This window comes from Ruditapes philippinarum, unplaced genomic scaffold, assembly GCF_026571515.1.
Source record: "Ruditapes philippinarum isolate M1 unplaced genomic scaffold, ASM2657151v2 ctg7767_1_1_1_1, whole genome shotgun sequence".
Classification (NCBI taxonomy): Eukaryota; Metazoa; Mollusca; class Bivalvia; order Venerida; family Veneridae; genus Ruditapes; species Ruditapes philippinarum.
This window is the reverse complement of record NW_026860563.1, coordinates 27,233-43,177: the sequence shown is the minus strand read 5'-3', so window position 1 is coordinate 43,177 and position 15,945 is coordinate 27,233. Positions and strand designations below refer to the sequence as shown.

The 15,945-nt window shown below is 32.2% G+C and overlaps 2 protein-coding genes across 2 annotated transcripts; one reads left to right on the top strand and one right to left on the bottom strand.

Moving 5' to 3' along the window:
* The first annotated feature begins 909 nt into the window (after positions 1-909).
* LOC132760621 (uncharacterized) lies at positions 910-8,549 on the top strand. Its single transcript, XM_060752631.1, has 5 exons — positions 910-1,033; positions 3,373-3,947; positions 4,091-4,243; positions 4,443-4,839; positions 5,043-8,549. The coding sequence occupies exons 2-5, from the start codon at positions 3,588-3,590 to the stop codon at positions 7,721-7,723; spliced, it is 3,591 nt and encodes a 1,196-aa protein (XP_060608614.1). The 5' UTR covers positions 910-1,033; positions 3,373-3,587; the 3' UTR covers positions 7,724-8,549.
* Positions 8,550-10,449: 1,900 nt separating this feature from the next.
* On the bottom strand, positions 10,450-14,499 carry LOC132760620 (PDZ and LIM domain protein 5-like). Its single transcript, XM_060752630.1, has 4 exons — positions 14,223-14,499; positions 13,099-13,250; positions 12,529-12,674; positions 10,450-11,330 (listed from the first exon to the last, which is right to left on the bottom strand). The coding sequence occupies exons 1-4, from the start codon at positions 14,322-14,324 to the stop codon at positions 11,230-11,232; spliced, it is 501 nt and encodes a 166-aa protein (XP_060608613.1). The 5' UTR covers positions 14,325-14,499; the 3' UTR covers positions 10,450-11,229.
* Positions 14,500-15,945: the final 1,446 nt, after the last annotated feature.

Sequence of the window (15,945 nt, the reverse complement as noted above, 5' to 3'; positions counted from 1 at the left end):
TGTCACATTATACTACATTTAGTCACATTATGCTACATTTAGTCACATTATGCTACATTCAGTCACATTATACTGTATGAAGTCACATTATACTACATTTAGTCACATTATGCTACATTTAGTCACATTATACTACATTTAGTCACATTATACTACATTTAGTCACATTATACTACATTTAGTCACATTATACTACATTTAGTCACATTATGCTACATTCAGTCACATTATACTGTATGAAGTCACATTATACTACATTTAGTCACATTATACTACATTTAGTCACATTATACTACATTTAGTCACATTATACTACATTAAGTCACATTATACTACATTTAGTCACATTATGCTACATTTAGTCACATTATACTACATTTAGTCACATAATACTACATTCAGTCACATCATACTGTATGAAGTCACAAAACATGTGTACTACATAATTCGCATTATGCTTTTTTTTAGTCGTAATATGCTACATTTAGTCACATTATACTATATTAAGTCCCAATATAAAACATTTAGTTATATATCACTATAAAAGTCACAATATAGTACATTTAGTCACTTCACATGATGCTACGTTCAGTCACATTATTTTATATTCAGACAGTGTTGATTCGATAAAATGGTCTGTAATATCTTAAAAGACGTAGAGAAGTGAAGTAATCAAATTGTAACATAATTCTGTTAAACTACATGAAGTTTTTTATATATGTTAATTGTTTTAGTGCGTCTCTTATCTACAGAAAATGCAAAAGATAAATAAAGCAAATCCGTTATGCATTACATGGTTATATTAACTACATCTCAAAATCGTATACACTTTTTGTATCTAGCAAAAGTCCCTATTGAATAACCTAGTTAAGTATCTATAACCGTTTGTGGCATACGGTGTGTTTTCGTACCTCTTCATACGCGCAGGTTTTTGCTACATGTATATCTAGCTGTAAAGAAAATGGCGTAACGTTAAATATTAAGGAAGTTATGAAACTTGTGTGTTTTTTTTTTCAATCAGGCATGTTCATAGGTGAGATAATTAATTGTTTCATACTTTTATTTAGTCAATGTATAGTTTTATTTAGTTTATGATTTATGATTGTAGCATTTATATATATACATGTATATATAACTATTGAACCATGTATGTTCGCCTTGACTGCAAATATTAAAATGTATTTAGTTGAAAAAGCATCAAATTTCCTTAGTTGAAAAAAGGTTTCGTTTTAGCTGATTAGACTAAAGGTTTTTGCTAATAAGACTAAAACTAAAGGTCTTTGCTAATTAGACTAAATTTAGCTCATTAGACTAAAGTCAATCAATCATAACGTCTACTATATATATGTATAGATATAGGCTGAATATTGGTGTATGAAGTCACTCTTTTGAGGTTGAAATATTGCAGACGAAAGTAAAGTTAAATTCTTGCTGTTTTATTTCATTGGTAATAATTTATCTCCTAAAAGAGAAACTACTTTAATTTTGATAAATCAGAAAATGTCTCATATATTTAAAGTCGTCATCGCTTGTATCTGTAAATATACCAGTTCATTCTTATCTGCTCTATATGATACCATGCATATTCAATGTGAAAATTTATCTTCATTTTAAATATACATTGTATTGTACGTGCCTTCAATGAAACATAACCTGTCTCGTCGTTACTGTATAAAGCTCATGATTTCAATTTTCTTATAACATTTTAACTCTCATTTAACCGTTTTCATTTTTTAATGAATCTAGAAATTCTAAGATCGGTTAACACACCGACAGCAAACAATGACAGTGATATTTATGGAACGTTTTCGCCTGATTGTTTTATCATTTAAGGTCATTCAGGCTTATTGATACCACAAACATATATAAAAAGTTGTGCAGATTGAATACTGTATACAGCCAATGCCAGACTGCTTGTGAGAGGATGAAATTTTCATTATCAATCAAATTGAACTCTTGAGTTTACCTAATTTATTTTGTTTCCAATATCTCGAGGGATCTCAAGAATTATTGTACATGTATATTAATGTTTTATTCATATCTTGTTCCTTATAAAAATGTTTTTTTGAATAACACATTTACAGCTGTTTAAAACCGTTAATGAACGTCCATCCATAAAAATGGATTGTGGTTATATATTTCAAATTAACGGTAGGGTAAAATAAAATAGCAGTAACGTTTGCCTTTATAGAACTTTAAAAGTGTGTACGTTTATACAAAGCAGATCACATAAAAACTAGCATGTTTAAACATGAACATGTTTATGATATATGATAACCATTCATGATCACTGAAGCTTGAAGAAAGTTTGAGCTACTAATTGTTTCTTTATTATATACATATATATCTACTATTCAATCATACATGTAATCTATTGCCAATAAGGTAGTAGGTAATAGCCGATTTTTTTTGATAAGTAATATAGATCAAGTGAAGCTCAACATACACAAAATGTACTAAAAAAGACCATACGTGGGATTTTATTTTATGATACAGGAAATTTTCTGCATTGTCGGCCATGTTTGGGTCCAAAATGAAAGAAGGACAATTTTCATTTAAAGACAAAACTCACAATGTAAGATAATAAACAATTTGCAATAATACATCAAAGTCTATGTTTTAAGGACTAATATATTTACAACAAAAATTATAACAATAGGAATATTTACCTTGAATGTACTAAATTTCTAAAGACCAACAAAATCTTTTCCAATTTATGTGATATGCACATTTTTATGAAGGACAAAATCCAGTTTAATTAAAGTCTTTTGCAGTGCAGTTAAAAGCTATTATTTTGAAGGAAAAAAAACAACCGAAAAGAACATGCAAAACTTACATATAAGTAAACAAGTTTATGTGACCTTGAAAAACATGGCCTAATGTTGTGTTTAAGGAAGTAGTACCAGAGAAATATACGTTCTTTATCCTGGCACTACTTTTTTACACAGAATGATGAAGGACATGAACTTCGACGGACATGTTTTTCTGTTTTATTTGGAATTAAGATTTTGCAAGTTTTTTATGAACGTTGCAAAAATAGCATTTCACTGCAGTGCAGCATACTTTACACTGGATTTCGCCTTTCATGAAATGTGCATAACACTTTACAAAAGATTTTACTTGGCATTTACACATTTAGTATTCAATGTAAATATTCTTACTGTTACGTGTTTTTATTTAAACCGGTCCTTAAAGCATGAACTTGGGAGTTTTATTGCAAATTGCTTATTACTTAGTCTCTATACGAATTCTGACCTACTTTTGCTTTGGATTCGCTTAGTAAAAATCAAACATGACTGACAGTGCAGAACCACCTTAAATAATTTCCAAATTAAGACTTTATATTGCAAATGCATCTGTTTTTCTTTCCAGAGAAAAAACGGTACGACCTATTGTTGACGAATGCAAAAGTTAGAAGATGAGAAATGGCATAGCAAAAACTTTCCTCAAAGTTATTTCATAATCACATAAAATTAGGACTCGGGTATTTATTTGCAAGAGATGTACTGTGCAAATTTGTATGTGAAGATACAAAAGAATTTACTAAACAAGTGCTAAATAACCAGCCTGTAGTGTCTGAATGTCACATGTGCAGAACTTCAAACCTGTTAGAATGTCCGACGAGTGGTATTTGTAATAGAGATGTTTCTAGATGTCGATATCACTCTGGTCTATCTAGTGCATATCGTATTTGTCCTAATGGCATTTGTGATCAATTCAAACGTCGCATAGAGTCAGATCATAGAAGTGAACCGGCATGGAGGAACACTGATGCTACAAAATGGTGTACATCTGAGATCGAAGTTGTCAAATGTTTTATGCCAGAAAAAGGATACGACGCTGTTGCCCTATTTTGTGATATAGATTTCCATGGAATCATAAGTGTACTTATCAATAACCAGCGATTTCAAAACAAGCTGTCCATCCAACAATCACAAATAAAGAAGGTAACTAACAATGTTAATTAACAATGTAATAGTTTGATCTTGTCAATGCGTCTAATGGGTCCACTGATTTCTTGAAGTTTATTCATGTGATGCTTTGAAATGTTTTTGTAATTCATGTTCTAATTCATTTGCTTTTATTCAAGATACGTCAAATCAACAATGACTTCAGGCATTCGGCTAATTTATCTTTGGAGGATCGGGAACTGGTGGACAACCTAGATTCACTGATTGGTCTTTTAGAAGACCCGAAATATCTAAATGGAATATCAACAGCCGCTGTTGAGACTTTAAAACAGGTTATGTATTAATCAGTATGATTATATTCAGGACATATACTTAACAAAATGTGGGTAGGAATAACATCTAAATTTTATCGGCCTATTTTTTACTGAACCTTTAAATACTCTGAATCTAACCAAAATATAAAGTGTAATTTAGATAAACATGAATTATAGTTATGTCAAATCTCATTTTGCATGTTTTTTGCTTTTTCAGTTGAAAACAAACACATTCGACATAAGCTCAACGGAAATTAGCAAGGTTCTAACCGAGGCTATCAAAGAGAGGGAATCGGCTGCTTTGCAAAATGTCTACGAGCAGAAGGATCAGTCACTAACTCTACTGAAGGAACTGTATGATCGGTATAAAGAAGCCGCTGAAAATGTAACTGCGGACTCCTTAGCTGCAATCATAGATTCTAAGATGATCGCTGTTTTAGAACTGACAGAGAAGGCAACACAGCTCAATACTATCATAATGAGGACAGGTAACAGGGAGCAAAGGAAACTTCACAGAACTGCTTCCCAAATCAAACGATCATTTGAAAGGGAAGAACATACTAAACAAGACGATCATGTTCTGCTCGTCAAACCTAGAAGCGAAGTCATACAAGGTATTCAACAATATTATAACAAGTTATTTATAAAAACATGTTTGTATCGTAATTGATGCCATCTTCCTCTTACTTGCTGGGTTTGCAAACATTCAGATTTACAATATTCATAGAAATCAGTTCTAATTAACACTCATTTTACAAATTAGATTTTTATTATGCCTTTAAGATGATTACATTTAATATTACTTTTCTAATTTCAGAATTTCGAAATGATCTGATTGACTTTTATAAAGAGGAGCATAAATATCTACCTATATCGCCAATGATTGACACCAATAAGGCACCACTGCTTCATTTTTACGTCACCTCAGCAATGTATAACATTGACGTAGAAAAACAGCCATATAGAAATGAAGAATCTAAGTTTACTCGGCCTGTGAAATCGTATGATAATATTTTTTTCAAGGACAATAAGATTTGTAAGAATATTTATGTGACATCTCGCGCCGGGAGTGGGAAAACATGTTTTTCAAAACGAATGACTTTGGCATGGTGCCAGGCATGGAGTCCAGAAGCAAGCTCTCGAGAGTGTTTTGAAATAGAAAACACGATTGCTATGAAGAGGTTTAGTTTTTTATTTCATTTATCACTACGAGCATGTCTTTCGAAAGAGTGTGATATTGATGAGATAATCTACAGTCAACTCATTAGTAAATTATCAAGAGAACCCGAGTACAAACAAATCATAAATCATTTGCTTTCCTCAGAGGAGTGCTTGATTATCATCGATGGACTTGACGAATGGAGTCATCCAACAAAAAAGAAGAAACGCTGTAAAGATTTCCGATCAAAAATCCCGCATCGTAAATTTAGAAAGCAGGTAACATATCTTACAACTTCAAGGCGTTGGAAGTTTCATGAAATCACAGGAGAAGCTGTACAAGTTGATCAACATGTTGAAATGATGGGACTTGATAATGATGCTGCTTTCTTATTGACAAAAAATGTCATAAACCACTTAAATGATCGATCTGGACAGAACAAGTCCTCAGAAAGCTTTGAGGAAATGCTCGACTCAAAGGGAGTTAGAAACTTCATACAGTGTCCCTTAATTTTGATGCAGTTTTTGTGCCTGTGGTATGACGGAAATGACCCTGGAGAGTCTAAATGCCAAATTTTTAGCAATTTGCTAGAATTATTATTTAAGCATGCACAGAAAAGACCAAACTTCGATGAGCAATTTAAAAATATACCACATTCAAAAGGCAAACGCTCAAACAAAAAATTACCGAAAAGCTTTTCAGCTGCCCCAATCTGTCAAAAATATCATCGCATGTTGTATTCACTTTCAAAGTTAGCTTTTGAAACAATGTTCGGAGACAAAAACACTCTGGTATTTGATCGGAGTATTGTTGCTATATATCTTACAGACAAGGAGTTTACGTTATGTATAGAAACTGGAATTCTACTACAATCGAAGGAAACCGGTTATCTGGCAATGGAGGGGCTTAATTATTCCTTTCTGCACAAAATGTTTCATGAATTGTTAGCGGCACTCTTCATTTCGTCAAAGACCGATTTGCCAAAAGCTATGCTACCGAAAATCCTAAAAAAGTTCAATAATATCGATGATATTTTACGCATGGATATGTTTTTGGTGTTTCTGAGTGGCTTTACTCCGGGCGTGGCAAAGACACTTTCACAAGAATTTATTACTGTAGTATCACAGGAAGAATTGACTTCAAGGTACAGAAGAAATATTGGAACAATTTTTATAAAGGACTACAATAAAATGCATGAACTTTCCGATTTAATGTTGTCATGTGTTCAGGAAATTGACGGCAATTATCCGAATGAAGACACGAATGAAGACGCGGACGTTTGTCTTGATGATATTTTCATTGACAAAAAATGTGCAGAGAGAAAGTCTATGACAGCAATGTCTAAGCTGGTTGCTTGTAATAAAGATACTATAAAGTCACTCTATATACATGTTCACCAAAATGTTAACGAAGAACAAATAAATGGCATTTTGTCAAGTATGAGGATAGAGTCAGTACAATCTCTAGACAAGTTGTTTGTATGGGGAAATGTAGAATCTTCTACTGTGAACTCTGTGTTGGCAAATTCTAAACATTCTCTGCACATATTAGAGCTATGGAATCAAGATTTCACTGGAAAGTGTTTTCCAGCATTTCAAACTATGAATCAAATCAGTGGATTGTCGCTTATGAGTTTGAAAATGTCCCACATGCAAATCTTAGATTTGATGACATACATTTCTCAAAATGAAAGTTTGAAGGACCTAAATTTAAACAAAATTGAATGTTCCGAACATGGTACAACTTGTAAAGGATACGGAATACAGATATGCCCAAAAGCTAAACCTCGAATATTGTTTCTTGACAAACTTCTTGCAACTAATATATCAGTAAATACGGAGAAGTTAGACATTTGTGTAGTAGAATGGCTAACTATAAAAGGTTCTTTAGGCTCAATGCTTACCTGTCTTGAAAAATCTGCGTCTAGTCTCAAACGATTTGAATGTGACTTTGCAGCTTCTGAATCAGACACTAGAAGTTTAATTACTGCAGTGCCACAGTTTGTTAATCTAATCTATTTGAGACTTAGAAACATTAAGATTGGCGGAAACATTTTGAAGCTCTCTGGAATGAACGTTCTTATGCGTATACACATCTGGCATTCATCGATGTCAGCAAACGTGCTCCAATGTATTGTGAATGATTTAGAATCGTTAGATAACTCTGTTATTGTCATACTTGATGATTGTGAAATAACACCTGATGACGAGGAGCAACAGATTCGAGAATATGTAAAGACATGTGAACGTTTTGAGGTGATTAAAGAGGAGCGTCGTGCAAAGTACAAACAATTTCATTTCAGATCCTTGTCAAAACAAGAAAGTCTACCTCATGAGTAAAGTTTCTCAGGGAAGTGCTGTGAGTGCAAGATATATAACTCACTTTGTATGTTAGTGCCGAGACAATATTATGATAGCTCAAAGCATACCAAGATTATTATATTTTATGTGGAATCTTCAAAGAGGCCCGAATGTGTTTTTTAATATGTTTTAGTACTTCATTTTCGTTTTTTTTCCAGTACTTTTGTACATACATATTTAGCAAGGTATATAGACAAACCATATCGACATTTTATGACATAGATCTCATTTCCACTGCCTTTGTTTTAACATATTGATAAATATAAATAATATGTTGAAATGTACATGTGTATGCTTGTATCTACAATGGAAATGTGAACTAAATGTTCCCGCAAAGATATTTCCGAGTTTAATATTGTAGACGCCATTTCACAATAGAAAATTTTTTATCAGCAATATATCATGCGATATCATTATTCGGGAATTTCAAATAGAATATTAAAAAACAATGTTAACATTGGAACAGGTCAAACATTTATTTCTTATAAAAGTTGTCGACTGTGTACAGGAAATTGGCTACAATAACCCTTATAATGAAGTAGACAAGAAATGGGCAGAGAGAAAACATGTGCCAAGACTGCTATGCCGATTATTTCTATTGCATTCAGAACACCTCACCGATAACCAATAATCATCCCGGAGACAATTAGTATTAGTCTCCTTTCAACATTACAAATAACAAATATAGCAACTGTTTCAAAAGTTTAGTTGATTTGTTTCTGAGGAAGATTTGGGCGTATTTCGGTTCTACTTAATTGTTTTACTTACATCAATAGTGTAAAAGTGTAAGCGATCCTGTGTCCACTTCCGTTTTTATTTGTTTGGGTCGTCAGACCAAACAAATAATGGTAGCGAATTTTAGACTCAAATGCTGTTAATTGCAAGTGCCGAAAGTAGTCCGCTTTTTTAAAGCGGTTACTTCCCTTTATATGTAACACTTAGGCTGAATAATTTAGGGGAGATCACTGCGTAAATATGGTCACATGACAGGTGGATTAATTTTCAAGCAAAATAATCCCCGAATGGTCGAAGATTTCTAATATTGTTTTATTCTTTATATATATACATGCTTATAGTAAGCGCCATGATTATTTACACAAGTGTTAAACAACAGTTAGCGTCGTTACAAACCCTAACTAGAATAATATGGTTTTCTTCGAATAGATAAATACAGAATCCCTAAAGAAAGCCCAACACGGCACAATTGAAAATGTTGCAGGCTCGGTTTGATTGAGCCTGTTCATGGACGGTACTGGAAAGTGCAAGTTACCGTCCACGCCCCCTAGCACCGGCTTAAGCAGAATTCAACATTTAAACATGAAAATGGTGAAATTTTGAATAAAGAAACATCTGCAGATGCGTTCATACGGCTGTTTACATGGAACCTTGAATGTGACACTTTCGTGTCATTCCATGAAAAGCGGCGTATGGTCCCCAAGTAATAAAAAGCGTGTGCCCTAAACGAGGAAACAATGAGCGGAACTAAATAAAATGGAATTTTGAAAGGGGATCGGAGGTTATGAAGCCTGCGTATCACAGATAAGACGTCAAAAGACAAATTTAAAAAGCAGGCAACATATCCTAAGGGTGATTAAACATTATTCAAGTAGGAATATTGGAACCACCCAACTAGAAAATGCCAAAAACTAAAAATACCACAAGCACAACAATAATGTCGTGCTGAACGATCTTCAAGGATCGGAAATATAACATCATTGATTACATGTACGGGGAGACTTTTTACAGCCGCCACACGGCACAAATAACACGGATGTGATCAAGCCATTAACATGTAAATCCACCGTGGCCGAGGGGTTTGCGCTCTCGCTTAGGAAGTCGCTTAGGAAGCGAGAGGTCTGGAGTTCAAATACCAGTTAAGGCAACTCATTTTTTTTCAAATTGTTTAAGTCAAATAAACATTGGATCGAATATCAGTGTTGCAATTAGTCTTATAGCCAATCTACGACAATTAAAACGCTGGAAAGCATTGGTGGCACTATACAAAAACAAATTGTTTTATAATCTCACAACCTCCACCTTTCTGACATTCTGAGACCCAAACAAATTCAGCGCCTTCTGTGCTTTGATTTAGTTCTTACCCGTTCGGACAGGAATACTTGAGTATAACTACTGACCTTACGTGATCTAGGTGTTTGGATTTTATATATCAAGAATTCCAAAGTTCCTGGCGGAAAACGGACCGAAGATTTTGAGAGAGAAGCAACTAGAATCACTTATAATTGTGATAGAGGCAAGCTATAACAAATATGCGTAATAATAATTGTAACATCATCGTAGACCGAGTTTAATGTAATGGTTATGCATAGTACTTCAGCAATATCATTATACTACAGAAATACCTAGAGAACCCTCGTCTCATTGTTATCAAATTCTATATCAAGTTGTTTCTTTAATTTGATCCGAAGCCGTCAAAACATTCTACAAGAACTTACTGGTGATATTTTCTGTTTGAAGTAATTTCCTTAGGTAAATTGAATATATCTATACATGAATTGTATCACCATGGAATACTGAATGGTCAGTTTGATGCTTTGATACATTAAAAAAATATTTCAGCTATAAAGACAAGACAATCCTCTAATCTGAATTGAAACTACTTTTGCCTGTTAGATCTATCGTCAATGTTATTAGGGAAAGTACTCACATATTACAATGTATTGCCAGTAATGAACAAAACTTTACAATGAACAAATAAATAAAACTTTATTCAACAAACAATTATGACATATTCGACAGAGTTTAACAATGTGTTATGAAATTGATATATACAAAAAGACTTAAGTTATGAAAACAAATGGAAAGATAAAAGCAAAATAAAATGACATTATTAAGTTATATAGCTAGAGTTATATTTTGACAAGCGTACGTTGTCATCAGTAGAAATGTTTGAATACCATTAAAAAGTTACTTAGAATGTTTAAGAGATCGTTTCTCTGTGTATTACATATCAGAACAGTGAATTAACGTTGTCGTATATATACACATATCATGCGTCGATATATTGACGTACCATTGCCTGCCAAGTGTAAGACTGACTTCTTGCAGAAATTATAGTGAAATCGTTACACTGTCCCGAGTCATTTTCGTTGAAAAAGAACGTTGCGTTATATGGCACAGAAGAATTTGAAAGGATACAAAATTGACATTAGGTACAGCAACCATCATTATCTCGTGAAAATCCGGCAAACATCGTTACTTTTATTTTTATCAGATGTATCAAAAATGATTATAAACTTTTCGACATTCTTACAATGATAAAAACTGACAGTGACCGTTTCCGAATTCTTACGAGCTACCGTGGATGGATGACATTGAAAGCAACTTGAAAGAACATTTTTTCACGAAACTTTTCTCTGAGTGACACCACTATTTCCACCAAGAACGAGTATTCCTCGGTGACTTCAGCAGTACTTCATGATAATTATAACATATAAAGCGTCAAATATTTGATAATCAGTGGATGTTTATTTAGCACCAAATGGTTTCGTGTAGCCAGACTTGTCAGTTTTAGTGTACGCTGTCCTGTTTTGTCTCTTCTTATCAAATATAGACGCCGGTCTAGCTCCTGAAATATGTGTTAAAATATATGACATAATGTGTGTTACATTATGTGTTAAAATATGTATTACAATAGATTTCACATTATGTGTCACATTATGTGTTAAAATATGTATTACAATAAATGTTACATTATGTGTTAAAATATGTTAACAATATAGATGTTACATTGTGTGTTAAAATACATGTATGTTTAACAATAGATGTTACATTATGTGTTACCATAGATGTTACATTATGTGTTACAATAGATGTTACATTATGTGTTACAATAGATGTTACATTATGTGTTACCATAGATGTTACATTATGTGTTACAATAGATGTTACATTATGTGTTACCATAGATGTTACATTATGTGTTACAATAGATGTTACATTATTTGTTACAATAGATGTTACATTATGTGTTACCATAGATGTTACATTATGTGTTACAATAGATGTTACATTATGTATTACAATAGATGTTACATTATGTGTTACAATAGATGTTACATTATGTGTTACAATAGATGTTACATTATGTGTTACCATAGATGTTACATTATGTGTTACCATAGATGTTACATTATGTGTTACAATAGATGTTACATTATGTGTTACCATAGATGTTACATTATGTGTTACAATAGATGTTACATTATGTGTTACAATAGATGTTACATTATGTGTTACCATAGATGTTACATTATGTATTACAATAGATGTTACATTATGTATTACAATAGATGTTACATTATGTGTTACAATAGATGTTACATTATGTATTACAATAGATGTTACATTATGTGTTACAATAGATGTTACATTATGTATTACAATAGATGTTACATTATGTATTACAATAGATGTTACATTATGTATTACAATAGATGTTACATTATGTAACAATAGATGTTATAATAGCGGTGACATTATTTCTTGCATTGTTGTAAAGTAATAAAAAATTCTTATGACATAGAATATTTGTAAATAACAACAATAAGATTTAAGAATCATTTCAATTTTTATGATGGTTATTTTCTTGGTATTGATACAAAAACAGATACAATGTGATGAATAAAGTAATATACAATATTGACCCACAAACACATATGTTATCTTATAGCATATGATAATAATAACATATGACATAACATATATGTTATCTTTATAGCATATGATAATAATAACGTATGACATAACTATTAATTGGTATTTACCTGATTGTTCAGCATTTGGTAGTTCGTTCTCTAACATTTGAAATGTTTTTGATGTAACGTCTTGATATGGACTATCACTATCACTAACCGACATACGGGGACGATCTTCCTCTACCACAGAACCTGCTGGCGGGTTTATAAGACCACTGTAAATTGCAAGTATATTTGATTTTAAAATCTGAGAAAACCTTTTCTTTCAAGTTACAGGTATATGAATTTTACTTGACATAAACATTCCTGGTGTTATAATTTTAGTAAATGATGTGGGATCAATTGACTGTGCTGCTTAACCCTCATGTCTTCTTGTTTCTTTGATAAACGAATTTCACATTAGGACTCTAAATAAATACTCTATATTTATCACATATGTAGATACAGCCACAAGTGTTTTGAGATTATAAAATATGTGAATAAAATATGACGACAAGAAAGTATTATATGAAAAGAATAGTTTAAAATATATGGGAAAGAAAACAATAGAACGTTAATGCTAAAACTTGATTTAATTGTAAGCACTGTAAAAAGCATAATTACATAAAAAAAAGCATTGTGAAAAATATGAAGACAAACCTTTGTACAGTTAGGTTCACATCATTACCACATCGGAGCATTTCTCCCCGTGCCTGCTCATGTGTAAACCCCATTGTATCAGTACCACCTATCTGTAATATAGCGTCCCCGGCCTTCAACCCAGATTGTCCAGCAATACTGTTCGGGGAAACCTGTCAAATGAGATAAATGTGTAAAAGATATTATACTAAAGTCATACTGACTCTTGTAAGGACTTACATTTTGTGTCATTGTTTTGATAGTCGCTTTTTCTTTCTTTTGGCAAATGTTAGCACTGTATATTTTTCACGGATGAACGTATTTAACATAATAAAAGACGGAATAATTATAGAAAAAGAAGGAACCAATACTATTACTTTTCCCGCGGCAATGGTCACGTGATTTAATACAAATCGATTTGTTTATCAGACATCACAATCAACTGCTGTTATTATTGCTGACTTATCAAGATGGAATTTATGTCTTATTATTCTACACAAAAGCCACATGGCTTATCATACAATAGGAAAATCGGTATTTCCTCCTTCTATTTATAACCGTTATATGTGTAATTGCTGAATGTAAAATGCAGGTAAGATACAGTAACCATGGAAACTAAATTCCGAAAAATGTATCATAATTGATATTTGATATCATAACATCCTACGTCAATAGTGGAAGTATTTTATTGATATATCTTCAAATAAATTAAATTCTCTTTCTAAACCAACATTAAATGCGTTCATTTGATCATGAAAATTTGTTTTTATTTCGTCTTAACGGGCCAATGATTGCAACAGCTACCGGCCAAATACCTGAATGTATTTTATACACGATGTAAATAAATCTGTAATACGTAAGTTACATTGAAAAACGTTCACGGCTACATGAAGAAACTTGCGCAAAATTAGTTAGTATTCTTTCTTTTGAAAATCAGGAAAACAATGATATTGTGAAAAGTTTATTGCAAACAAATACATTTGAAGTAGATTCCTTTAATATACGGAAAGTACATTAATTCAAATCTATGTGTTTTCATTAAAGTACTTTAATTATATTGAAAATATCTTAAGTTTTTGAAACTCCTATAAGTTATATGTAACAGTTTATATAAAGTATACTATAAATATATTACATGTACTTACATGAGCGACAAACAGAGGCATGCCCACATCTGAGCCACCCTGCATTTTAAATCCCCATGGTTGACTTGTATCAAATCTTCTTAAATCAACTTGTCGAGACATTCTTCAAGAGTAAAAAGTGTAATCCAAGATATATTACTCAAATGAACAGAGTTCAATTTAAATGATTCCGATCGTGTTAAATAATCCTATTTACAACAAGTCCTGTATATGAAAAACTCTGCGAATGTTTTACCTCAAGTTAATATACCGATCTACAGGTAGCAGGAGGCAAGAAGTGCGCTATAGTTTTCCTGTTCTACCTATTAAAGTGAATAGTCCTAGTACGTAAATAGGTATACATGACGTACCGTATTTATTATAATAAACGTAAATTCAGCCTGAGAGAACGTACGGGCACATAAACGAGCTATGTGCGAAGCTATATAGCAATCTTGGTGAACGTCAATAATTCTACTACCATCCTTGTTAATTTTTGAAATAGTTCTATCACAGTGCTTGTTCACAACTGAATATTTACACTTTAACTGAAAAAATGTTTTACCAAAGTCCCCGTTCACATGTGAAATAGTGTTAAAATAGTGCCCGTTCATATCTGATATAGTTTTACCAAAGTCCCCGTTCATATCTGAAATAGTGTTTAACCACAGTCCCCGTTCATATCTGAAATAGTGTTTAACCACAGTCCCCGTTCATATCTGAAATAGTGTTTAACCACAGTCCCCGTTCATATCTGAAATAGTGTTTAACCACAGTCCCCGTTCATATCTGAAACAGTGTTTAACCACAGTCCCCGTTCATATCTGAAATAGTTTAATCACAGTCCCCGTTCATATCTAAAATAGTGTTGAACCACAGTCCCCGTTCAAATCTGAAATAGTGTAACAACAGTCCCCGTTCATATCTGAAATAGTGTAACCACAGTGCCCGTTCATATCTGAAATAGTGTAATCACAGTCCCCGTTCATATCCGAAATAGTTTAATCACAGTTACCGTTCATATCCGAAATTGTTTAATCACAGTGCATGTTCATATCTGAAATAGTGTTACCTAATTGCCTGTTCATATTTGAAATAGTGTAACCACATTGCCCGTTCATATCTGAAAAAGTGTAACCACATTGCCCGTTTATATCTGAAATAGTGTAACCACATTGCCCGTTCATATCTGAAAAAGTGTAACCACATTGCCCGTTCATATCTGAAAAAGTGTAACCACATTGCCCGTTTATATCTGAAATAGTTTAACCACATTGCCTGTTCATTTCTGACACAGTATACAACTATAAGCTCCACCTAAGTGAGAACACAAAAAAAAACATTGTTGAAAAACACTAACTATAAAAACACACAATGTAATTAAAATAAACAAATAGAAATACTTAAGAAATGAAATTTTAATTACTATAATTATGTAACATGGCGATTGATTTATTAATAACTCAATATCAACATATATCTATCACAGTCATTTATTATCAGATGATTTCCTAAATCATAATAAAATAACTTTGTTGTAAGTCTATACAGGTTTTTTTTTTATATAAAACCCAAAACAACAGTTGAAACTATATCAAAACATAGTGAGATGAAATACATACTTTGTATAAATAGTTCCATAGAGGTTTGATAATATATGAAGAATAAAAACAGAAAATATTCTAACAATAATTCACATTACATTATTTCTAATTAATGTTATTACATATATATATGTATATTA

Excerpts from the sequence above, each read along its gene's own strand:
- LOC132760621 (XM_060752631.1), top strand. The coding sequence starts at position 3,588 with ATGTGCAGAACTTCAAACCTGTTAGAATGTCCGACGAGTGGTATTTGT. Across the intron at positions 3,948-4,090 it reads AACAATCACAAATAAAGAAG|ATACGTCAAATCAACAATGA; the intron begins GTAACTAACAAT and ends CTTTTATTCAAG. Across the intron at positions 4,840-5,042 it reads TAGAAGCGAAGTCATACAAG|AATTTCGAAATGATCTGATT; the intron begins GTATTCAACAAT and ends TTCTAATTTCAG.
- LOC132760620 (XM_060752630.1), bottom strand. The coding sequence starts at position 14,324 with ATGTCTCGACAAGTTGATTTAAGAAGATTTGATACAAGTCAACCATGG. Across the intron at positions 13,251-14,222 it reads TGCCTCTGTTTGTCGCTCAT|GTTTCCCCGAACAGTATTGC; the intron begins GTAAGTACATGT and ends CTCATTTGACAG. Across the intron at positions 12,675-13,098 it reads GTGAACCTAACTGTACAAAG|TGGTCTTATAAACCCGCCAG; the intron begins GTTTGTCTTCAT and ends TGCAATTTACAG.